Raw genomic sequence first — 24,628 nt, forward strand, 5'->3', positions numbered from 1 at the left:
TGATATTTCAAAATATAAAAGATAAATGTTTATAATCCCAAATAACAGTGTATAAGGCTGACTAATTCCTCAGGGGGGAAAAAAGGAATCTCTAATGATATAGAAGTTATTCAAGTAGTGGTAAAAATTATTGGAGAGGAGTAAATACTTTGAAATTGAAATACAAAGGTAAATTCATTTGAACAGTTGAAAAGAGCTAAACACTGATAAAATATCCAAGAGGGGAAGAAATGTCCCTTCTAAGCAATAGTATTTTCAAGGGTCATGGAGAGGATACAGCAGCACAATGGGCCTGGGGCTCATTATTCTCTGTTTAGAAAATCTTGAGAGGAAAGGAAAGGGAAGAAAGTCAGAAGGGATAGAATTTAATTGTTTTCATAGTTGAGGGGCATAAGAAGAAAATACAACCCTGGGTCAAGAGGCAAAACAAATCCACATCAGGAAAGCCAAATATGCCCAGGCCTAATGCTTGGTACCAAAGTTTATTAAACCAAACAGAGGGATGGAAGGGAAGGGGGAGAGAGAGAGAAAGAAGAAGAAAGGAAAGTGGGGTTTAAGAGGGGAATCATTTAAAGGAAGGAAGAGCTATCAGCAAAACAAACTTTAGCTTCAGAGCCTGGTTCATAGGTAGCAATTAGAAGAATAGGAAGAAAATAATGTCAGTGAATGGAATCTGGACAAGAGGAATAAAGGAAGAAGAGCAGTATAAAAGCTCAAAACTTCAAGGACAAAAGTAGAATACATCCCTTCTCTTTTTCTACTTTCTTCTTCATAGGGGGAGGTTGGAGACAATAAATAGTATAAGGAAGTAGTATAAAAGAATGTGGTGGAGTGAAATATAGAATTAACAATCATAACTGTGATCGTGAATGGGAGAAATTCACCCTTAAAATGGAATAAGTTAACAATATGTACTTTAAAGCAGATTCCAATAATATGTTGTTTACTTAAAACATAAATTGTACAGAATGAAAATGACCTCACGGAGAAGAATTTATTAAACTCTTAAGTGAATTTTTAAAAAGCAGGACCAACAATATTGACCTAACACAAAGTGATAGTATGTTTAATGAAGGTAAAAAGGAAACTGCATTATACTTAAAGGCAGTGTAGACAATAAAGTAATAATACTTAATAAAATGCACTGAATTGTAAAGAAAAAATGATTATAGAAATAGCCAACAAAATTTTAATTTTTGAAACCTCCACGTACACCTTTTAAACTTAGAAAAATATAACAATAATAATAACAAAAACAAAACTCAAAAATAAAGGAGTTAAAAACCTGAATAGAATCTTAGAAGATTTTTTAAAAGTTAAATATAGTTGCTGTCTGGAGAATATTGATTGAAAATAGAAAGAAATATACTTGCATTTTTTAGCTAAGCATGACACCTTTACAAAAAAGTAATCATTTGTTAGGATATATAAAATGAATAAAACAGATGGGGGAAAAAGTATAAATATTAAACACATCAGTTACTGGCCATGATGCAATAAAAATTATAATCCACAAAGTGCTTTTTCAGAAACATTCAATCACAGAGTCTAAATAATTTTGTCCTAGAGAACTGGTATCTAAAAGAACAAATTATGTCAGACAAAATAATAGCAATAAGATAATATAACAAAACATTTACAATACAACCAAAACATTAGTTAAAATTATATAAACATATATATGTATATTGCTATATATGAAGGTTTATATTTTTAACTTTTAACATGTAACAATGAAAGAATGGATCAATGAATTGGGTGTGGAACTGAAAAAATATTTGAAAATCAATAATTTTTTAAAATTTCAATTGCACAACAAAAGAGAACTATTGAAATGATCGATAGATGTAGGAACTATTCCTAAAACTATTGAACAATTTGCGACTCTGATGAAAATGAGAAGAAAACCAAATTACCAGCAACAAAATTTTAAAGAAATTCACAGAAAATAAAGAAATTATTAATATCAGTTTGCTCAATTATTTAGTTTATTATGATTGTGACATATAATTCATATGTGACATTATAATGGATGATTTAAATATATGAAAGTCTACAAAAATATGAAATATCCAGACGAATGGAACAAGAAATATAGAATTAAAATAACAGTATCAGAAAAAAAAACAAATTGAACAAGTCTATAAAGTAACTGCTAACTTGGAGGAAAAGAACCTAGAAAAGATAGAATTATTTACAAGTGAATTATATTAAACAGTTCATAGAACATTTATCTCCACTATTCATAGATTATTTATAAAAATATGAAACAAAAGGATACTAGCAAATATCTAATGTGATGGTCCTGATTTCTAAATCGGGGGAGACAAAGTAGAAAAATTAAAATAAGGATCTGAAAGGAAGATCTATGCAAAATAATGATGAAAATGTTAACAAAGGCAATAGATCGTCACAATATAAAGATTGTACACTATGATCAGGTAGCTTTATACTGCACATTCAGTGTCAGTTAAATATTAAACTATAAACGCAATAAACCATATCAATAACAAACTCTAAGAAAACCATTATTGTGTCATTAAATGTGGAATGACTTTTAACAAAATACACACTATTCCTTTTTTTAAAAAAAATGTTAAATCACAGGAAGAAATTAATTAGTTATTATATAAACAGTATCTATCTCCATCCAAGAGCTAGCGTTATCTGCAATTGAGAAACACTTTTCCAATAAGATCAGGAATAACTTTTGATAACTGTTTCCACCAATATTCTCAGATATCTCTAAAAATGCTAACTGAAGCAATCAAACAAGAAAAGTAAATTGAGGGTTTAGGCCGGGGCAAAATGGAAACGAAATTACTATTTATTTTAACTGAATATAGTGAGATGGAACTCCCTAGAGATTCACCTCATCATTGATTGATACAATATCTTTCACAAGGTAGCAGGATATACAATATATCCATGGAAATCACTAGCCCTTCTAAATATTCCCAACAAAATGTAGCAAAACGAGATAGGATGAGATCCATTCAATGGCTACACAGTATATAAAATTAATGGGAGATTGGATGAGATCCATTCAAAATGGCTACATAGTATATACATTTATTGGGTGTCCATCTGCTAAGACACTCACAAAAACTATATGAATTCAGCTAACCTAGAAGCAGTTGGAAGGCACAATGTATAGATTATAGGATCTGGAGTCAGGAATCCCCGAGTTCAAATCCAGCATCAAACACTTTCTTGCTATGTGACCTTGGACAAATCACAGATGAATTTCGATAAGAGTTAATAATAGGACCTATATACCCCAGGGTTCTTATAAGGATTAAATGAGATAGTATTTTTAAAGTGTTTGCAAACCTTAAAGTGATATAGAAATGCTATTGTTGTTATTATTAACTAAGAAATTCTTTAAGGAAATGAAGACAAACCTAAATAATTGGAGGAATTAATTGTACAAACATGGGTCAAGCCATTTCCCCAAAGAGTTCACTGCATTGTGCTAGCGTGTTCCCCAAAGAGCCTGTTGATAGAAGAGCATTCTAGTATAAGAACAAAAGAGACAGATTCAGAGAAACTGGAGAAGACCTGTGTGAACGGATGCAGGCTGAAGTGACAGAATCAAGAACACATTTTACAGACTAAAACAGCATTTTAAAGAACTGGGAACAACTCAGAACAATAATCAATGGAATGACAACCCATGACTCCAGGGCACAGATGATGGCACCTGCTCCCACAGAGTAGGGGATAGAGGTGCCAGGTAAAACCTTGTCCAGACAGGGGGAAACCTGTGTTCAGGGTGACAGAAATAAAGGGAAAGGCAGTCACTGAAGCAATCCAAAACTGCACCAAAATCAGCCCAGAGGAGTCAGAGACAAGATAGCTCGGAGACTTTATGGTTAGCTTTTCTTTTCCTTTTTTAATAGTTTTTTATTCTTTCAATAAATGCAAAGACAGATTGCAACATTCTCCCTGGCAAAACCTTGTGTTCCAAATTTTTGTCCCGCTCCCCTCTCCTCCCCCCCTCCCAGACAGCAAGTAATCCAATATAGATTAAGCATGTGCGATTCTCCTAAGCATATTTTTATATTTATCATGCTGTGCAAGAAAAATCAGATCAAAAGGAAAAAAAGAAAAACCACAAACAAATAACAAAGGTGGAAATGCTGTGATCCGATCCACACTCAGTCCGCCCAGTCCTCTCTCTGCATGCCGCTGGCTCTCTCCATCCCACACTGCCAGAATGGTCCTGAAAAGAGCTGCGTCCATCACTGTTGATCTTTGCGTGATCTTGTTGCCGTGTATGGTGATCTCCTGCTTCCTCTCACTTCCCTTAGCACCACTTCCTGTCAGTCCCTCCAGGCCTCTGACATGATCCTGCCGGCCGTTTCTTACGGGACAGTAATTCTCCATGACATTTGGAGACCACCACTATTCAGCCATCCCCCCCAATGGCCACTGTGTAGCCTTTCACACGGGCTGTAGGTGAAGGAAGTTTGCCTTTCCTCCCTTCTGTGTGCTCCTCTTTGCTTGTGTAACAAAAATGAGCATTAAAAACGGCCCTACGAGGGAGTCGATTCTGAGGCGCACTGGTAGTACCTGCTCTTAGGGGTCACGGCTGGAACCTCCACGATGAGAGCGGACAGCAAGATCGAAGTTCCCCGAGCTTGGTGCTGGGAGGCCTGCTGTTTGTCACCAGGCCGGCTGCCTGCTGGCGGCTGCTGCCGCTTGTCCCACCCGCCTGCCCTGGATCTCGCCCACCCGTTTGGCTGGCATGATCTCAGGGCCAGAGTACGTCCGTCGCTCCGAGTTCCACCTTCCCTCTGGTCAGATGGGCCTCCCTCCCAACTTGAAGAAGATGTCGTTCACCTGTTTGAACCTGCATTTTATCTTCAGCGGAGAGCCCCGTCGAGCGGTCCAAAGCCCCCCAAGTTTGGGGCCACACTTTTCATGAAGAAGGGACCCCCAGGCTTTATGTCCTGGGAATGGGGGTGGGGAGCCAGATTCATTTCAGGCTGTGGTATCCCTGAAGGGGGGGATAAGTCATTGTGCAGGGTCATTCGCCGAACCACTCGCACTCGCCTCCAGGGTGTCCACCGCCAAAAGGGCCTGGCACTGTCCCCGTCCCTCCCCTGGGGGCCAGAAGCAGCGTTCCCTTTCGGCAGCATGACCACAGGGAGCTCTGCCCTCCCCTCCCAGCGTGGCCGGACCTGGGCTCTAGGAAGGATGGCTGTGGGCCTTCTCTGGCATCGCGATGAAATGGAGCGGGTCCATTCTCTAACGACTGGGCCGAGCGCATCCCAGGGAAAGGACTGTGGAGCGAGCTCCCTCGCCTGTGCCTGAAGCAGCCGGAGGAGGTGAAAATCAGTGCCCCCTCCCCCCCACAAAAAAGCACTTGGATTTTCTTAAACTTCTTGGAGGACCGGGAAGGGCCCCGCTGAGCAGTGGGGGATGGCCAGGGACGGCCAGCTTCTCCTCCCAGAATTCTGCAGAGAGGGCCAAGGCCCCGCCAGCCAGAGAAACCTCGGACGGTCTCACTTGCCCCAGAGGGAGAGGAGCTGTCCCTCCAGAGTGGAGGCAGTGCCAGTGGCCTGGCCCAGGATGGAGGCCCGAGGGCCTCGAGGCCGTCCCCAGCCACTGGTGGCCCCCATGGGGCTGAGCCCAGCTTGTCTCCACGCCAAACTCAAGGCCCAGCCTCGGGCCCCCGTGAGGTCCACAGGAGGGCGGACGGACCGACCTTCATTGGGGGCAGCAGCGCTCCACACCCGTGGCCTCCCACCTCTGCCTTGGCCAGTGGGGGGGCACCAAGCATGCCGAGCCTCCTCTTCGCGGGCGCACCGTGCCAGGGAAACGGCGTTAGGGGCGGCAGCCCCCAAGCCGGGCCTCCCTGGGGAGCCTCGCCCTCAGTGCAGGTGGCTCAGGTAGGGGCCTTTCCCACAAATAATTAACGTGGGCAAGTAGCTGCTAATTGCACATTTCAGGAATGATTTATGAGGCAGAGGAGGGGAGGGGGGCGCGCGGCGGTATCAGCACAGCTGTGAGATGAGACATGATTAATGAACGCAGGCAAACATGGAGGAGCCGCCGGAACGCTGGGGCATGGATGGGCAGTGGGGGTGGGGCGCCCCCCCCCCCCCCGGCCACACGTGCCCGGCAGAAGCTCTGCGCCGGGGTCATGGGGCATCCGATTCACCCAGAGTGAGCCCCGCCGCTCCCAGACCTTCTCCCTTTAGAACCTCGGGCCAGTCGAGGAGCCTTTCAAAAGCACTGCACCCGCCGCCACCCTGCACGTGGACGGCCTTCCTCGGCTCAGGCGCTTTCTTGGTGCCCCTTCGGGCGGTTTGGTCCACGCCGGTCTGGGGGCTTCTTGGGCTCTGCTTGGCTGGAAGGTCAGGGCAGCCCCCGTGTGTCTGCTGGGGAGGGCGGGAGGGGTGGCTTATGGGGCAGGCGGGCCAGGCCCCGGCTGTGGTGCTCCGCAGGGGGAGGGCCGCCCGAGGGTCCTGGGCCCGGGGCCCGGAGAAGCAGAGCTGCCAGGCCCTTCTTGGTCGGCCTCCCCGGCCCGCTCATTCGCTGCCTCTGCCTTTTTCTGCAGCTCCTGGAGTTCGACAAAGAGCTGGCCGTCTTTAAAGACAAGTTGTACGAGCTGGACATCTCATTCCCTCCCAGGTAAGCGAGCGCGTCTGGCCTTGGCTGGGCTCCCGGCTGTGCGGGCCTGGGAGGGGAGCCGGAGAGCGGGGGCCCCCTGGGAGGGGAGCCGGAGAGCGGGGGCCCCGGGGGGGAGGTCTCTGCCAAGATGGACTGTGAAAATCGGGGATCATCGGGCCCGAAGGGTCGGCTTTCCTTTTAATTCTGGGCATGAGGCTGAGAAGAGCGTCCGGAGCCACCCCGGCTGCTCCAGGGCCATTGCCCCCTCCCCTCAAAAACGGGCCGAGGACCTGGAACCGGGGGTGTCTTTGGGAAGCACAGTGAGTGCTTCTCTGCTCTGGATCATAAGATGTCCGTGCGCTCTAGTCCGTGTGTCTGTGGCTCAGCCCCCCCACACACACGCACACACAGCGGAAGGCCGGGGGCAGACAGAGGAGAAAAGAGAGATGGGGGCCTGCTGGATGGTGGGCTTTGGAGCCGGGTTCTAGTCTAAGTAGATCTTTTTTAATCAAAGAGGGAAGCAGAAAACCCCTGAGAAAATGGCATGGGGCCCTCTTCCTGAAGGAGAGCCAACTACTTACCCAGTCACACAGATGTTAAGACCTAAACCAGCGGTAGGGTAAACTGAGTCCTGAGTCACTCATCTGGAGGAGCCGCCTCCTCCAGGGGAAGGACCCCAGAATTGGAAGGGCCACGTGGCGGCCGAGGGCTGGCGGGTCTGTCCTGTGGCCGAGGGATTCGAGGCCTTTGGCCAGTGAGGGCAGTCCCAGCAGGGAGCTCCCCCAGCAGAGCCTGTGGCCCCCCCAAGGCTCTCTGTGGGAGTGGTGCCTCCGAGGGCCTTTGGGGTTCTGGGACAGCCCTGGGGGACAGGGCGTGGAAGGGACCGGGAAGGTGGCTCGAGCCCAGGTGGGAGCCCCGCTGTCGGGTGCGGGACCCGGACCTCTGGCCTCTGGGCCAGGCGAACACTTTCTAGGACAGGCTCTTCTCTAACCTCAGGGGCACCTCCCCTCCCCCCGGGGGCTGACTTTGTACTGACCGTGTCCATTAAATACGCTCAGAGACGGATTGGAAAGTGCGTGTGGAGCACCTGCTCTGCGCCGCGGCAAGAAATGGCCCGAGACACAAGCGGGGCGTCCCAAAGGGGGCGAATCCATGTGAGAGAGCGGGGGCAGGGGCACAGGCCAGGCAAAGGCTGGGTGCCGGGAAGGGGGGCCTGGGATTAATGTCCGTGAAGATGGTGGCCGCGAGGAGTGGGCTGGGGGCTCCGGGCCCACCTTCTGCTTTCCCCAACTCTCTGGGGGGCTGCCTTCTGTTACCTCGGGTACCCGAGTCTGTCTGCAGCCGCGTGGACCCTGAGGGGACAGTTCTGTGCCTCTGGGTTTCCAATGTTTACATCGTAGGTGCTTAATAAATGCTTGTTGACCCCCTCATTTTAGAAACATTCTCTGTATGTCTGTCTGTCCCTCTCTCTCTCTCTGTCTCTGCCTCTGTCTCTGTCTCTGTCTCTCTCTCTCTCTCTCTCTCTCTCTCTCTCTCTCTCTCTCTCTCTCTCTCTCTTTCTCTCTTTCTCTCTCTGTCTGTCTCTCTGTCTCTCTGTCTCTGTCTCTCTCTCTCTCTCTCTCTCTCTCTCTTTCTCTCTGTCTCTCTCTGTCTCTGCCTCTGTCTCTGTCTCTCTCTGTCTGTCTCTCTCTGTCTCTGTCTGTCTCTGTCTCTCTGTCTCTGTCTCTCTCTGTCTCTGCCTCTGTCTCTCTGTCTCTGTCTCTGTCTCTGCCTCTGTCTTTGTCTCTCTCTCTCTCTCTCTCTCTCTCTCTCTCTCTCTCTCTCTCTCTCTCTCTCTCTCTGTCTCTCTCTCTGTCTCTCTCTCTCTCTCTGTCTCTCTCTGTCTCTGTCTCTGTCTCTCTCTCTCTCTCTGTCTCTCTCTGTCTCTCTCTGTCTCTGTCTCTGTCTCTCTCTGTCTCTCTCTCTCTCTGTCTCTCTCTCTCTGTCTCTCTCTGTCTCTGCCTCTGTCTCTCTGTCTCTGTCTCTCTCTGTCTCTGCCTCTGTCTCTGTCTCTGTCTCTCTCTCTCTCTCTGTCTCTCTCTCTGCCTCTGCCTCTGTCTGTCTGTCTCTGTCTCTCTCTCTGCCTCTGTCTCTGTCTGTCTCTCTCTCTGTGTCTCTGTTTCTGTCTCTGTCTCTCTCTTCTTCCTCCTCTCTGTCCTCCTTTCTCCCCCTCCTCTCCTGCTCCCCTTCCTCTTCCTTCCTTCTCCTCTCTCTCTCCCTTCTCTCCTCCCCTTCCTCCTCCTCTCTTTCTTCCTTTTCTCTTGCTCCTTTTCCTCCTCTTCTCTCCCCTTTTCTCCTTTCCACCCTCCCCCTGCTCTCCCTCTGGGCTGGGAACCTTGTGCTTGGCTCCTTTCTGCCAGTCCCTTGGAAACCCTTTGGGTCGACCATCAGAAGCATTGTGTCTTTGCTCAGGCCTCTGGGAACCCTGCTGCCCTCCTTGGGGCCAAAGCGGGGGGCCGCTTTTTCCCGCCGGACATGTGGCGCTCCCACTGCCCAGCACGGCTGCTGGCTGTGAGGGGGCCATCGTGGTCACCTCGCTGGGGGGATGCTCTCGTTTCTCTGTGGGGGTCAGTGTCATTGGCTGCCCCGGGATCACCCGTGACCTCTGCTTTCCCGAGCGGTTCGGGGCTGGGCACGCCGGGAAGTGCCGCGTGTCCCACGCTTTCTCTCCCCCTTTTCCACTCCATGTGTGGCCCTTGCCACCCAGAGGGGACTCCCGCGACAGGGGGACTCGCACAAGCCCCTCGAGCCACTAAAGGCGGGCTGGGTCTGGCCCGAGGGAGCGGGCCGCAGCCACGACTGCCACAGAGCACCTGGCCCTGGGCTTGCCAGCCGCAGGTGGGCGATCGTTGGGTTTATCGCCGCTCCCCAATGACGGCGATTACCCGGGAGCTGCCGCCCAGCGAGATAGGCCGGACGGCACCCCCGCTCACGCCCCGCTTGGGTTTGCTTTCAGATAAGCCCCCTCGGTAATCTCCCATATTAATCATTCTCTTAAAGGGCCTCGCGCTGTTAATCAGGCCGCAGGCTGTCAGGCGGCTTCCTGGCCGGATGTATTTTTGTGTCCCTGGCATCTCCACGCCCCCAGTGCCCCCCGCGCCCGCTCTCTCCGCCCCGAGGGGCCTTGTTCTGTACAGCCTGCCCTGTCTGCCTCGGGAGCAGTCCCCGGTCTCGGCTCCCCCCAGGCCCATGGCCCGTATCCCCACGGGCGTCTCTGACAGCCTAGGGAATAACGCCCCCTCCTGCTCCTCTCGCCCTGTGGCCCCTCCTGCTTCCTTCACCCTGCAGCCCCCTCCCCCTCTCCTTGCCCTCTGGCCCCCTCCCACTCCCCTTCCCCTGCAGCCCTCTCCCTCTCCCCTCTCCCTGTGGCCCCCTCCCACTCCCCTCACCCGTGAGTCGCCCACCCTGGCCACCATTTCCTCCTCCTGAGGCCAGCTGAGGAGTAACAAGTCAGGGAGGCTGCCGTGCTCCCCCCGTGCCGTCTCCTGTAGCTCCTGCCCCCTGCCAGGCTCCCGTGATCGGCCCTGAGAGCACCGCCCTGGCAGAGGCTCTGCACGCTGCCGGGCACCATGGGGGCCAGCGAGAGGCCGGGCTACAGGGCCAGACTCGGGGGCCGAGGAGCCGGAGAGGCCCTGGAGGAGATGGGCCAGTCTGAGGGCCGCGAGGAGATCCAAGATCTGCCCCCAGAGGTGCTGACCCACGTCTCCCACCCCGGCCCGCCCCAGCAGCAGCCCTCCTCCCTCAGTCCCAGCCCAAACGCTGCCTTGGACCCCATGCCGCCCGGCTCCCCTTGGCCCTCGGTGCCCCGGGAGGGCGGTGTCATCCCGTCCTAGAAGCCTTTTCCTTCAAAGTCCTCCCCCGTAGTGCCTGGGGCAGGTGACCTGGCCAAGGACTCCGCTGCAGGGAGAGCTTTGGCCATGGGGCCCTGACGTCTGTTCTCCTGCGGGACTTGGGCCCAAGCGGGGACGCTGCCATTGGCCCGGCCACCCGGAGAGGGCGCGGTCCCTCCGAGGAGCTGGCCGGAGGCACGGGCCCGACCTCGGTTCGGCCGTGGGAGATTCGTCCGAGGGGATCCCGGGGCCGGAGGCTGAGGAGCGTTTCCTGCAGCAGGGATGGAGCGGGTGTCTGTAGGGTGTCGAGGCCACCACCTGAAGGAGGCTGGGCAAGGGGCTGAGTCAGGGGAGCTGTGTGCGAGTCCCGGGATCAGGGGGAGGGCTCGGGGCCTGCCGAGTGCTGCTCGCTGCCAGCTTCCAAAGGGGCACTCCATGGGCCATCGCCCAGCTCCCGGCAGCATGAGCACCTTCGATGGCACCCTGCCCCCCGCCTCCTGCTCCCCGCCAGTCACGGCCTGTGTGACAGGCACCTGGGAGCCCGCCAGGATGCTCCAAATTGAGCCGTCCTTGCTCGTGGCGGTGGAGCGGCAAATTGAGTTCTCGTTCTGAGAATGCGTGTGGCCGGACCGACGAGCTGGAAAACGGCTCTTCTCGCAGGTGGGCCGGCCGCTCGGTGGGCAGTGCCGAGTCTCGGGCGTTCCCCGGCAGACCCTGAGCTGGGCCACGGGGCAGCTCCTTTCCAGACCTCAGTTTCCTCCCCTGTCAGCCAGGGCTCGGGGCCGTGGCAGGCCCCCCCCCCCCCCGCTCTGGCTCCCCGATGGTCTCAGGGTGGGAGCCAAGTCTGTCCGCCCCCAGGCAGCTGCTCCCTGGCTCCTCCAGCATCCCCTGGCTCTGGGCCCTTCCTTCGAGAGCTCGGCTTGTACGCGCCATGTCCTGCCTCGGACACTGGGCCTAACAGCCGGTGGGTGCTTGTAACTGCGTGGGAAGGGGGGGGCAGACCAGGATTCCGAGGCAGAGCTTCCTGGTTGTCTTCTTCCTCCAAGGAGGCTCCTTCTTGGGGTTCCCTGTGCGTCAGTGCGCAAGCGTTTTCTGAGTACCTACTGTGTGCTCTGGAACAGCTCCCGTCCCCGGGGGCTCGGGCAGCCAGGCTGCCTCCATGGGAGTTCATGTGAAACGGTCAGAGACAACACGAGCTAATTTGGTGAGAGCCGCCACTGGCAGCTGGGGGGCATGAGGGGGAAGTCAGGGGAGGCTTCCTGGAGGAAGGTGTCCTGGGGCTGGACTCTGATGAAATGGGGGGGGGGGCTAAGAGCTGGAATTGAGGCAGGAGAGCAGTCCCAGCAGGGGGACACAGCCAAGGCAAAAGCAGGGTGGTGGGAAATCCTGTTGGAGCAGCCAGAAGGCTGATGTGGCTGGGCCAGGGTAGGTGTAAAGGAACATAGTGTAGGGAGCCGGGATCTGGGCAGGAAGGACCCTGAGTGCCCAGCACAAAGGCTTATCTTTTCTCTGAGAGACAGTAGGGACACATGGCACTTTATTGAGCAACAGAGTGACCGCTTGGGCCCTTTGGTGGTTCCATGGAGGATGGACCTGGGAGAAAGGTCAAGAGCACTTGGGGTTGGTCAGTGACCCAAAGAATGAATGAGAGAGTGACTGACTGCAAAATGGCCGACTGACTGAAAGACCACCTCCTGATGGGCGCAGGGAGGTGCAGGGCAGCCCAGACAGGGACTGAGGCAGCAGGCAGTGACCCGAGAGCCCCGAAGCCATGGGAACCGGTGAGCTCACAGTGACCTGCATTGTAGAGGGAGCCGGGAGGGGGGGCCCGGCCAGAGTCTTGTGGGCACAGCCACAGCGAGCGGCCACAGATGGATAACGAGCCCACAAAGAAGATGGGGGAGCAGCCAAATAGGTGGGAGAAGCAGGAGGGGGCAGAGCCCCAGAATCCCCAAGAAGAGAGCACTTCAGGGGGGTCAGTGAGCAGTTCCAAGGTCAAGGAGGGAGGGAGGGGAGGGAGAAAGGGAAAAATAAAGGGAGGAAGGGAAAAGTGGAGGGAAGGGAAAGAAGAGGGAAGGAAGGAAGGAAGAATGTATGGATGGAGGGAAGGAGGGAGGGAAGGAATGAAGGAAAAATGGAAAAAGCAAAGGGAAAGGAGGAAGAGAGGGAGGAAGGAAAGGAAAAGAAGAATGGAGGGGTAAAAAGGTAAAAGAATGGAGGGGAGGAGAAAGGAAAAGAGGGAGGAAAGAAGGAAGGATGGAGGAAGGGAGGAAGAGAAGGAAGGAAGAATGGATAGGCAAAGGGAAGAAGAGAGGGAAGAGGGATAGAGGAAGAGAGAAAGAAGGGAAGGATGGATGGATGAATGGAGGAAAGGAGGGAGGGAGGGAAGGAAGAAGAAAAGGAAAGAAATGTGGATGAATGGAAGGAGAGGAGGGAGAGGACAAAAGATGGATGGATGAAGGAAGGATGGAAGAATGGAGAGAGGGAGAAAGGGAGAAAAGGATAGAAGAATGGATGGAGGGAGGGAAGGATGGATGAAAGGTAGAGAGAAGGAAGGACGGATGGATGAATGGCTAAGTAAATGGACCAGGTTCTCTGACACTGAGGCAGGCCTTGGTGCCGTGTATATGTAGGCGTGCACGTCCTGGGTGCGAGTCATACCTCCCACAAGCTGGAGCAAGGACATCCCCACGTTTCGGGGATGCTGCTGTGACTGACGGCTCCTCTCTTGGTTTCCCTTGGGGCTCCCCCAAAGCTTCCCGGATTGCCCCTCCACCTTGGGGCCGCTCAGGGAAGCCACCTCCTGCCACATGAGCCCGAGGAGGAGGAAGCTGTGGGCGCTCAGGGAGCGCCAGGGCAGAGGCAGAGGGGGAGGGGGATGCCCCAAAGGGGGCCGTTCTTGGGCAGGTGGGGGGGCAGGAGCCCTGGGGGGGCCCAGAGGCTCCATGGTGACCACGCTCTCTGCTCTCCCTCCAGTTATCCGTACAGTGAAGACTCGAGCCAAGGGAAGCAGTACATGAATACCCGGTGTCCGGCCTGGTGCGACCGGATCCTCATGTCCCCGTCAGCCAAGGAGCTGATCCTGAGAGTGAGTGTCCGGGGCCTCCTGGGAGTCTGTGGGCGGCGGGGGGGCCTGCATGACCAGGCAGGAGTACACACATGCACGCTCACAGCCCCCCTCCCGCAGTGGGAGCAGACCAGCTTAGAGCCCCTCCCTGCCTGGCACAGCTGGCCGGTTCCGCGCCCATTGCTCAGGGAGCCAGGCCGGTGTCGTTCAGCGCCCGTTTTGGGGTCCCCAAGGTTCAGAGCTGCCTGCTGACACCCCCCACCCCCAACAGGGAAAAAAGCCGAGTCCGGATGGATGGGAAGTTTCTGAACGGGCCGGGGATGCCCCTCGGTGCTGGCAGGCTTGCAGGGCCCGGGCACCCAGACTCCCACGGGGGCGTCAGGGCCCCCTCCCCAAAGCCAGGCCCTAGTTTGCTCTGCTCGCTGCTGTGCCTCAGGGTAAGGTCTGGGAGCAGGAGCCCCAGGCTGGCCTGCATACCTGTGACTCAGCGGGGGGTCCTGGGCCCCCCCCTCCTCACATGGAGAACAGGGAAGAAGAGAATCTCGTCCCTGCCTCTGACAGCCCATGGGACCGTGGCCGTCATTCCGCCGGTTTGTGCCTCAGTTTCCCCATCTGTAGCACGATGTTCCCGAGGAGCAGACGGGAGTGGTGGGCATAAGTGCCCTACAATAGGGCAGGGCCTCTGTCTGTCTGCCTGTCCCTCGCTCCCTCTCCTGGCACAGGGCAAGGGCCACGCCCAGAGCTCGAGCTCTAATCCAAGTCACAAATGAGTCATTCTTGGGGCTAAGGACTTTTTTCACATAAAGCGTCATTTGGAGAAAATTGCCCGATGATTGAATGCAGTGGATTCTGGGAAATGCCCCGCTTTCCTGCTCCCTGCTGCCAGGTCTGGACGGGCCCCACTTTAACCTGGAGGGAATGTTTGTCGTGCAGCCCTCCCAGACAATCAATACCTGGATTGGTTTTGTCAGCGCCGCCTTGAAAAAATCCTAATTAAATGCCTCGATTCATCACGGACAGAGCAGTCTGACACCGGTCGGGAGCAAGAGCTTTTCGAAAAGCCTCGCTGAAGCTCCCCGGCTGGGGCGTCCCGCTTCTCCCTGGGGATCCTCCGAGCTCCCCACCCCGGCGGAAGCCAGAGGGGCAGCACGGGAGCGCAGAGCCGGCCTGCCACATCGGCCCCGAGTTCCAGTCCGGCCGGAGCCCTGAGCCAAGGGGTTCAGACGGGAGGGGGAGCTGCTCTGCTCCAATTAGCCCGAGCACCGGCTGGCACGTGGCCGCCGGCCCCCTCCCCGCGCACCCCCTCCCCGCACGCCCACGTGCACCAGGCGTTACAGATTGTACAGACACGGGCCCTCATCGATCATAGCACGCTCGGTTACCTCGCCATCATGTTGCGTTCTGCTTCCTGAGCCCTAACACACCAAAGGTTGCCCGCTGCGCGGGAGCGGCGCGATGCCTGAGAGCGCGCGGTAATGAATGCTCACTGGAGTGGCCGCCGTCGCTGCTGTGATTTGTTTATCTGTCGAAAGATTATGCAGTCGGAAATCCACCCTCCCGGCTGCCTCGCTAAATTATCAAGTTGCTTTTGACGAATGTTTCCCCACTTGTGACGGCGGCGGGGGCCGGAAGGCGCCCAAGCATCCCCTGCGTAAGGTTAGCTCGGCCCCCGGGGCACCGTCGAGGAACCCTGACCTTCAGCTCACGGCCGCATCGAATGCAGTTCGGTTTTAACCCGACCGTCGTAAACGCTGCCGTTGGTGTCTGCTCTCGCCGAGTCAGAGCCGAGCGGTCGCAGCCAAGACGGGCCTCGGACGTCTCCCCTCAAACGGCGGCGTCCGGGCCGTGCGAGCCCGCCTGGATCCGGGAGCCTCCGGGCCGGCGCACCTTCCCCCATGTAATTAACGTGGACAAATTGCTTTGTGTAGCGGGACGCGGCCCCCGTCCTCCGGCAGGCTCCGGCTGCCGCCGTCAAAACCAGATCAGAGAGAAAATGACAAAAAGATGAGGCGCCTCAATTACACGAGTCGGGGCTTCGCCAGCCGGGAGGGGAAGGAAGCAAAATGTTTGCAGAGAAAGCCCCACGGGAGCGGCGGGTTTGTCTAAGTCAGACTCTGGAATCCGGCTCAGATGTGCCGGGGCTGCCGGACCTGGCCAACTCCCCGGATCCCCAGCGGCTCGGACCCTCCCCGGGCCCCCCAGCCGCGTACATCAGGCTTTGGCCAAGGAGGGGGGCCTCGCACGGTCCACGGCTCCCAGTGGGCAGGCAGGAGCTCTGTGGGGGGAGTGCTGAAGGCAGCTGGTTAAGGGATGTGGGAGGGGCCGGGCCTCTCAGGGACCCCCCCGGAGCAGCTGCACCCCTTGTTCTGCCCGAGCTCCCTTGCACTCTCGGGACCAGGCTCAGATTTAGAGCCTGAGCCCAGAGACCCAGCATTCTCAGTTGCCCATTCACACCTAGAAATGAGGTTTTGAAAATCACTTTAACTGTTCTGTGAGGTAAGTCCCGAAGTCTCTTGCTGGTGGGCCCTAAGATGGGCCCAGGGGGCTCTTGTCCCAGCCCGGGCCCAGGGGGCTCTCATTTTATATTAAAGCCCCCATGTGTTCATTGGAACGAGGCGGGGGGACCGCTCTTCGGTGGGAGAATAATTGTTCCCGTGTTTGCTGCAGTTTCCACTTCATTTATGAAGCTCCTGTCAGGTGGCCAGCGCAGTGGCCGCAGGGACACAAAGCCTTTGGCTGGAGCGAGCGGGTCCCCTGGCCACGGGAGGGAGATGTCCAGGCCCATCCAGAGGGGGGAGGCTAGTGGGGTGCTCCCGGACCTTTCTGGGGGGTCGTTCCTCAGGAGCGCCAGCCTCGTTCCGGAGGTCTTGGCGGTGACACCGGGGGGGCTCGGCGACCTTGGCCGCCATCTCTGTGACTGCCATTGTAGCGTCCCCTCCCCCAGACTCACCTCCCCCTTCTCCTTTTGTCTTTTCCTAGTCTGAAAACGACGAGAAGATTGTGACATACGACAACATCGGGCCCAATGTCTGCATGGGGGATCACAAGGTATTTAAGACCGCCACCCAGAAGGCAGCTCGGGTTCCGCTCTTAGCTCGCTGGGCCCCGGGAGCGGAGGGAGGGGGCAGGGGGGCATGTTGCCCAGACCGAAGCCGAGCCCCCCGAGGATTTTTGTTCCCCGTTTCCCCCCGATGTGAAGGCGCTGCCTTCTCTGGCCCCGTTTCTGGGTGACCTTGCTGACAGTGTTAGGCCCAGAGCCCCCAGGCCAGGCCGAGGCCCACAGGGAGCAGGCCCCAAATCAGGGAGACGAGCGGGTGGGGCCGGCTTCTCCCCACCTTTGTCCCAAAGCCCGAAGCAGCGCCCTCCTGCATTAATGGGTTCTCTATGAGCAGCGCGCTGGGGGCAGACAAGGGAGATTTCATTAGAACCCTCCTGTGCCATTATCTGGGAATTAAGTGGAAATTCTGAAGTTGGGGTTTCTTCCCTTTGGATGTGGCACTGGGCCCTTTGTTACAGAAGAGGCCGGTCCCTACCCGGCAGCCCTTTGGCCGCAGATTAAACATTAACCTCCCGGAGGCCGGGCCGGAGGTGAGCCTCGCCCCTGCCCGGCTGATTGGCAGGCAGCCGCCCCGCGGGATCAGAGGAAGGCCCTCCCGGGGACGGAAGGGAAGGGGAGCCGGGGGACAGAAGGGAAGGGGAGCCGGGGACGGAGCGGAGCGTGTGGCGGCTCGCGCCCGGCCCTAATGAGCTTTTTCTTCTTCCCCCCACGGCAGCCGGTGTTCCTGTCCTTTCGCATCACTCCCGGGGCAGGTAAACCCAGTGCACATATGCACAAGTGTTGTGTCGTGCAGTGACGTGTCGGTAAATATGCCTTTATTACCGTTCCCCTTTGCGCTGCAGCCTTTGTCCGGGCCCGGCCCCCGGCTAACAGCTGCTCCTTCTGCCAGGGAGAAGATGCCAGCGGACCGAGAAGATCTTTCGGGAGACTGCCTTGTAACCTGCCAGGAGGAGGAGGAGGAGGAGGAGGAGGAGGAGGAGGAGGAGGAGGAGGAGGAGGAGGAGGAGGAGGAAGGGATAAGCAGTATACTGAAACCCATTATATTTAACAGCTGTATTGATAAACCAGTCCTGAGTGCCACCTTTGTACACTGCTGGCCATACACTCTGCTTCCGCACCAGGGCCCCGTCCACGGAGAGCCTCACATACCTCACTGTCTTGTATGTTCCTGTGACGTCGAGTAGAAACGTGGCGCTTTCCAGTCCGTCACGGTCCTGTTGCCAAAACGCTAATAGACGGCAGAAGTAGTCTGCATTGTAGATCTCACCGTTTCCACTCTTCCCGATTGTGGCCCACGTGGAGAAGCTGCTCCTGTCTCCCCAGAGCCGGCGGCGAGTCCGTCCACTGGACCGTGTAGATAGATAGCAATACTTAGCGACGGCGCGTCCTCGGCCCGCCTTAGGTGGTCCGTCGTCGTGGTCGCCCCGTTGTGATTTTTACCCATAGGCCTCGTGTCCCCCCGTTTCATGTCATTTACTCTACTGCCATGGTCCATGGTTTTTTGAATCACACTGCAGCTGCTTTCCATTTTTATATATATATATATATACATATATATATATAAATATATATACTTTTTAAAGATAATTTATAAACCTTTACCAAAACCTATGCTAACTATACTTTCCAGTCTGAACGCCTGAGCGAGGCGGAAGCCGCTTGTGTTGGAGCCCGAGGTTTAGTTAGTCCCCTGCGCACCAGCCGCCAGAACCTTTAGATGAAGCCCCGTGAACCCCCGTGCCCGGATGGCTAAGGAGGGCCCCTCCCCCAGCCCGGGATAGTCACCCCCTCCCCCCCAATCCTGAGGAGCGGCATGATGGCGGGGCGGGTGGGCGCGGGTCCCCTTTGGGAATTTTGTGCCCCGCTCCAGCTTTGTCACTGTCCTTGGTGCCAAGTAGTCTCGGTGACAGGAGAAGCATCCCGGGAGAAATCAGAGCAGCCCCTCTGCTTCCCATAGAACAGCTTCTCCCCGTGGCGGGCCGAGGCTTCAGGAAGCGCCCGGCCCGTGCCCTAGGGCAGCCGCCCCCGAGCTCGCCTTCTGTCGCCAGAGGTCTCCCCAGCCCCTCACCCCCCCCAAGCTCAGTACAACATTAAAAGGCGATTAGCGAGTCTGTTGGCGAAACACAAGCGTGGGTTTTATCGATTGCATTTAGAACACTACAGAGTTCACGGACTGGGTGAGGGCATGCGGCAGGCGCCGGAGGGGGCATAAATCACTACGAGGCCGGGCGGCGTCTGCCCGTGGGGGCTGTGCGGCCGGGTTCTGCTCCGTGGCGCGCTCGGCCACGGTTTCAACGCGGGTCATTCTCTTGATCGTGAATTTCACTTATGAAATAACTTGGAAGGCCTTGAGAAATGAGAACTCTGTTCTCGAGCAATAAAACTGATCTTGGTGACAGTGTTTCTCTCCGTGTTTTGTTTTGCTGCTTTCCCAGGAGGCCCATTGGGCAGCCGGAGCCGTCGGCGTTTCACCTCAATGAAAGAGCAACATCGATCTGCCCTTTTTATGGCCGGGGTGGGCCCAGGGCCCCCGATTGACATTGGGGGACAGCTGTGGCCCGGGGAGAACGCCTTGGAGGCCTGGGCAGCAGTAGCCCCAGGCGCAGCTGACCACTCTAGCCCAAGTCCTTTCCCTCCTTCGATCCCAGCAGCCCCGGATGGAGCCCAGAGCCTCCCCTGGGAAGCCAGGTCTTGCTCAGGACCCTCCTATTCTAGGGCCTGCTCAACACCTCCAAAGCCTTTTAATTCCTGTGCCCTAAACCCTTGATTTGGAGGGGTGCTGCTAGGACCCTAGGGACCGCAGGGCGTACACAAGAAACAAACCCACTTGGGACAGAATCACCCCATTTTTTGACTCGGCCTCAGAGCACTCCAGAGGGAATCGGTTTTCTGGTTTCCGACTTTCTCGGCTTTATCTCCTGGGTGGGGGCATCTCCCCCCACCCCCCTTCGTGGGGGGGTGCACACCTCCTATGGTCTGCTCCCCGATCATCACCCTCAGTCCTGCAAGCCTTCCCAAGCCCCTCCAAACTCAGCCAGGCCGGACCATGGATGAGCGACCGACACCGGGCCGATTCAATCTAGTGCTGACGTGGCCGTCATGGAGAGTGGGCTTGGACTCCTCCTCAGGGCCTTCTCCCTCCTTTGTCCTCCCCTCTGGGCCCTGCTTGGAGCCGTGCTCAGTGCGGCCTCCAGAAGCCGAGCTGCCAGAGGACACGGGAGGAGAGATCTGGGCTTCCCCAGACCCGCTCCTCAGCCTTGAGTCCTCGGGGTGTAAAGGCAGCCTCCCCAGAGTAATTAACAGCAGGTAAAAGATGGGAATCGATCAGCCCACAAGTGCCCCCCCAGGCAGCTGTGGCTGGGCGACCTGTATCCCCCATGACACTGGCAGAGGCTTCTAAGAATGGTTAGGGACCCTCAGGTCCATCATCCCCAAACTGCCGGACAGGAGGCCCTTGGAGGTTGGGATGCTGGTCGCCAGTTGTGCAAGTGAACGGGTGCCCGGCTCCCCTGATCCTCAAGGTTCCCTTCCCATGAACTAGCCTGACTCTACAAAGGGATGGGCTCTAAGACTGGGGCCTTTAAGTGAGGAAGGAAAGGAAGTTTAAATCTTGTCCCTTTGATCTTCGGGTCTGAAAGTATGGAACATTGCATTTGGAATCTGCTCAGTCCTCCCCTTCTCCCTGTTGGGAGCTGGGTTTGGGGGAGTACAAGCCTCTCTCCCATCTTGAGGACTATGACCCAGGCCCTCCCCCTCACCGGGGACAAGCTGGAGGCCCCTCCCACAAACCCCCAGCCCTTCCCCTTACCTCCCCCCCAGACCCGGAAAGGTCAACAAACCTCAGCCAAATGAGCTGGATGGCCAACCTGCATTCTAACCCCGCCTCTCCGGAACGGGGGCAGCCACATCTTCCCTCGAACCTCGCTTTGCTTGTCTGTGAAATGGAGCTAATGGTGCTGCCGCAGGTTCCCAGAGGCTCCAGCGAGATGGTGCACGAGTGGATCAAACCCTTGGCAAATTGGGCGCGGACCTCAGAATTCCCCTTGATGGGGTGGGTGAATGGGGCACGGGCAGGGAAGTGGGGGCAACGAATGCCAGCCTGGCCCAGGTCTCGTGCCCGGTTGTTAGGCTGGGCCAGAGAAAAGCTAGAAAAGCGCACTGGAGAATCCCAGCTGGAAAACTAGGCGGTCGAGAGGTAGACTAGTGGGCAATGGCGTGATCCTTCTGGGGCATGTCGCGGCTGTCAGGGATGACCTTCCAGCCAAGGGCCCGAGGGAATCTGCCCATCACAGCCCGAGCCCTTTTCCCGGGAACTTTTGGGGCCTCGAGGGAAGAACCGCCGCCCCTCCTCCCCACTTCTCCCTCGGCTCATGTATGTCTGGAGGCTTTTGGACAAAATAAGTTAGAATTCATCACCAACGCGCCGGGACAACCTCCTATTTGGAGGACGGGTCACCTGGCGACCCCCAGAGTCCTGATGCTCCCGCCCCCCACTTCAGGCAATCATTTGGTCCCCTGTAGACCCCCAGACATGGTCAATGCTCCATAAAGGTTTAGAGACTCTAATTGATGAGTTCTGGATTAGCATTAATGTCACTTGTAGAGGGAAGGGAGGAGAAATCCTTTTGAAACCTGGCACGGCTCCTCCCAGCCACCATGGGAGGTAGGGACCGCAGTCATCATTCCCCTTTTACATTTGGGGAAACTGAGCCCCGGCTCTCCCTTCCTTGGCAGCCCACTCCGAGCCAAGCAGATGGGGGCAGAGGAGCGGGGTGCCAGGCGCGGCTCCCCTCCGGAGGGGGCTTCCTTCGCGTTGTTCCTGTGGGACCGGAGCCAACTTCTTCTGCTGGCCCCCCCCCCCCCCCCGCCCCCGGTGACTCGGGCCCAAGCGCTGGGCCTGGAGTCGGGAACGTCAGTCACAGCGGACTCTCTGACCCCAGGTAGGTTTGGGGGCAAAGATGCTGGAGTGGTTTGCATTTCCTTCACACACCAGGAAACTGAGGCAAACTAGCCCCAAGTCAGCCACCGCCTACGGCTCCTCGGCCAGTTTTGAACGCAGGAGGATGAGTCTCCCAGACTCAAGGACAGGCTCCCCGCCGGGGCCAATGGAGATCAAACTGGCCTCAGGCGATTCCTAGCTGCGGGGACTGGGCAAGTCCCTTCACCCCACTGGCTGCGCCTGGCACAGGAACGCCTCAGTGGGCCCAAGCCCGGGCTTTTCTGGACTCCTCACCCAGAGGCGAGGGCGAGGGAGACCCCAGGCCTGTCTCTGAGCGAGTCAGGGGAAATCTACACGGAAACCTGGGATAGGGAGCAAAAGGGGCCCGCGGAGCTGCTGGGACCTCCAAGCCGGAGCCCTCCCCCAAAGACTGGGCTCTCCAGAGAAGTCCAGCTAACCCGCCGGGGGAAGCTCAGCCTTCTGGGAACTCTGGCCAAGCGGGCTCACTCACAGCTGCAAGGGATCCGCCGGACTCTGCCTTTCACTTGAGTGGGGGGAGGGGAGCTGCCTGTCCTTTGAAATGTCCTTCCGTGTCAGAGGCCAGCCTGGGGAGCACCCCTCCCCCTTCTCTGCCAGGTAGTAGCCTGCTGGATGAGAAGGCGAGGCTGCTGGGGCCCCGAGGTTAAACGGGGAGCCCAGAAGTCGGACCCTTGCCTGCGGGGCACTGACCTCAGGGGCTGCTGCTTTCCCAGGGCAGGGCTGGGGAGGAAGGCACTGCCAGGACACGGGCCTTCCCTGCCCCGATGGCACAGGGGAAAAAGGGCAGCCCAGGGACAGCGGGGCGTTCAGGGGAGGGCCCTCCTTTCCAGCCGGGGCTGTGGTGGGGGAGGGGGATGTCTACAGAAAGCCAGAAAGCCGGGCTGTGTCCAGGGACGCAGGGGGGGCTGCAGAGTGGGGGGGGGGGACAGGGACAGAGAGCACAGCCTCCCTCCATCTGGGCAGCCCCTGCAAGGGCTTCTCCGAGGGGGGGGATGGGCTCCCGGTCGGCTGCCCCTCCCTCCCCTGTTCTGGGAGGCCAAGGACGCCTCCAGGCGTTTCCCTGCTTGGGAAGGGGCGATGGGAGGAGCCGGAGAGAAGTCCAGTGAAAGCTTGGAGAAGGGGGGGGGGGGGGGCTGGTCCAGGAGGGAATAGATGGGGGGGCAAAGGGAGTTAAGCATCCGACCTCCAAAGCCTCGGTCTCCCCTTGCAGGCGCCAGCCAACAGGAGAGAGAATGGAGTATGGGGGAGGGGCGGGGAACCCCCAACTCTGGGACCCACAGCCGGGGGATGGGGTGGGTGGGGTGGGGAGGGGGGACTGAGGAGCCGGACGCTGCGGAAAGGCCGGCTAGCGGAAGCGCCTCTGAAGAGAGCCCCTGAAGCCCGGCTCTGGGCTCGTCCCGGCTGGGACTGGCCGCCACCGGCCCAAAGGACCCACGGGAGGTGGCTCGCCCGGATCCCGCGTAGACCGAGTCCGCCCAGAGCGGGGCCCCCTCGGGCCGCCAGCCTGGCGCAGACTGGGGGGGGGGCAGGGAAGGCTGGGGAGAGAGCTCCAGGAAGCTGTGGCCAGGCCGGAGGGGTCGCCCGAGGCCCGGCTGGGGGAGCCCAGGCAGAGGGAGCCCAGCGATGCTTGCGCGTTGCCGGAGGCTCCAGGGGCAGCAGGACCTCCTCTCCGGTTCTGACTCCGCATTCTCGGTTAGGGGGATTTCTGACGGCTCCTGTCTGCCTGTCGGTCTCCCTGTCTGCCTGTCTGCCTGCGTATTTGTCTGTCAGTCTGTCTCCTCTGTCTGCCTGCCCAGCTCTCTGCCTGTGTGTCTGTCTGCCGGTGACTCTGTCTGCCTGTCTTTAAACCTCTCTGCCTGTGTGTGTGTCTCTCTCTGCCTACCTATCTGCCCATCTCTGTCTGCCTGCCTGTTTCTCAGCCTGTCAGCCTGTCTCTGTCTCTCTCCCTGTCTATCTGTCAGCCTGTCTCTCTGTCTGCCTATCAGCCTGTCTCTCTCCCTTTCTGTCAGCCGCTCTCCCTGTCTGTCTGTCTGCCTGCCTCTCCCTGTCTGTCTGCCTGTCTCTCTCCCTGTCAGCCTGTCTCTGTCTGTCAACCTGTCTCTCTGTCTGCCTGTCTCTGTCAGCCTGTCTCTCTCCCTTTCTGTCAGCCTCTCTCCCTGTCTATCAGCCTGTCTCTCTCTCCCTGTCTGTCAGCCTCTCTCCCAGTCTGTCTGTCTGCCTGTCTCTCCCTGTCTGTCTGCCTGTCTCTCTCCCTGTCAGCCTGTCTCTGTCAACCTGTCTCTCTGTCAACCTGTCTCTGTCTGTCTGCCTGTCTCTCTCCCCGTCTGTCTGTCAGCCTGTCTCTCTCCCTGTCTATCAGCCTGTCTCTCTGTCTGTCTGTCTGTCAGCCTCTCTCCCTGTCTATCAGCCTGTCTCTCTGTCTGCCTGTCTCTCTCCCCGTCTATCTGTCAGCCTGTCTCTCTCCCTATCAGCCTGTCTCTGTCTGTCTGTCAGCCTCTCTCCCTATCAGCCTGTCTCTCTGTCTGTCTCTCTGTCAGCCTCTCTCCCTGTCTGTCAGCCTGTCACTGTCTGTCTGTCTGTCAGCCTCTCTCCCTGTCTGTCAGCCTGTCTCTCTCCCTGTCTATCAGCCTGTCTCTCTCCCTGTCTGTCTGGCTCTCTCGTGGGTCTCCTTCCCTCTCTCCTCTCTCCTTTGGTTTGTCGGTTTCCCAATCAGATCTGCGTCCAGGACGAGCCCAGGTCGCAGAGAGGCGGGACGGGAGGCGGAGTCCCCACAGCCGGCTGTCCCGCCAGGGGGCTGGGCACCCCGGCCGACCCCGCATCCCCAGAACCCCAGCCCCCCCGTGGCCCAGCGCCCCTGCCCCAACCGGCCCGCAGACAGGAAGGAGGCTCAGAGGGTTTCATAACTTATTCTGTAAAAAATATATACATCCCACATACATCTCGGCCGGACAGCCACGCGCGACAGACAAGTGACGATCGGACACGCTTGGTGACACACGAACCTGCTGAGGCCGTCGGGAGGGGGGCCAGGCGGG

The 24,628-nt window shown here is 56.5% G+C and overlaps 1 protein-coding gene across 1 annotated transcript in view; it reads left to right on the plus strand.

Moving 5' to 3' along the window:
- INPP5A (inositol polyphosphate-5-phosphatase A) overlaps positions 1-17,695 on the plus strand; it is a 166,579-nt gene extending 148,884 nt beyond the window's left edge. The window contains exons 12-16 of the mRNA XM_074297215.1: positions 6,569-6,642; positions 13,467-13,578; positions 16,537-16,605; positions 17,331-17,418; positions 17,505-17,695. Coding sequence (XP_074153316.1) covers positions 6,569-6,642; positions 13,467-13,578; positions 16,537-16,605; positions 17,331-17,411 — 336 coding nt within the window. The 3' untranslated portion in view covers positions 17,412-17,418; positions 17,505-17,695. The remainder of the gene's footprint in view (positions 1-6,568; positions 6,643-13,466; positions 13,579-16,536; positions 16,606-17,330; positions 17,419-17,504) is intronic.
- Positions 17,696-24,628: the final 6,933 nt, after the last annotated feature.

This window comes from Sminthopsis crassicaudata, chromosome 2 (genome assembly GCF_048593235.1).
Source record: "Sminthopsis crassicaudata isolate SCR6 chromosome 2, ASM4859323v1, whole genome shotgun sequence".
NCBI classification, from domain to species: Eukaryota; Metazoa; Chordata; class Mammalia; order Dasyuromorphia; family Dasyuridae; genus Sminthopsis; species Sminthopsis crassicaudata.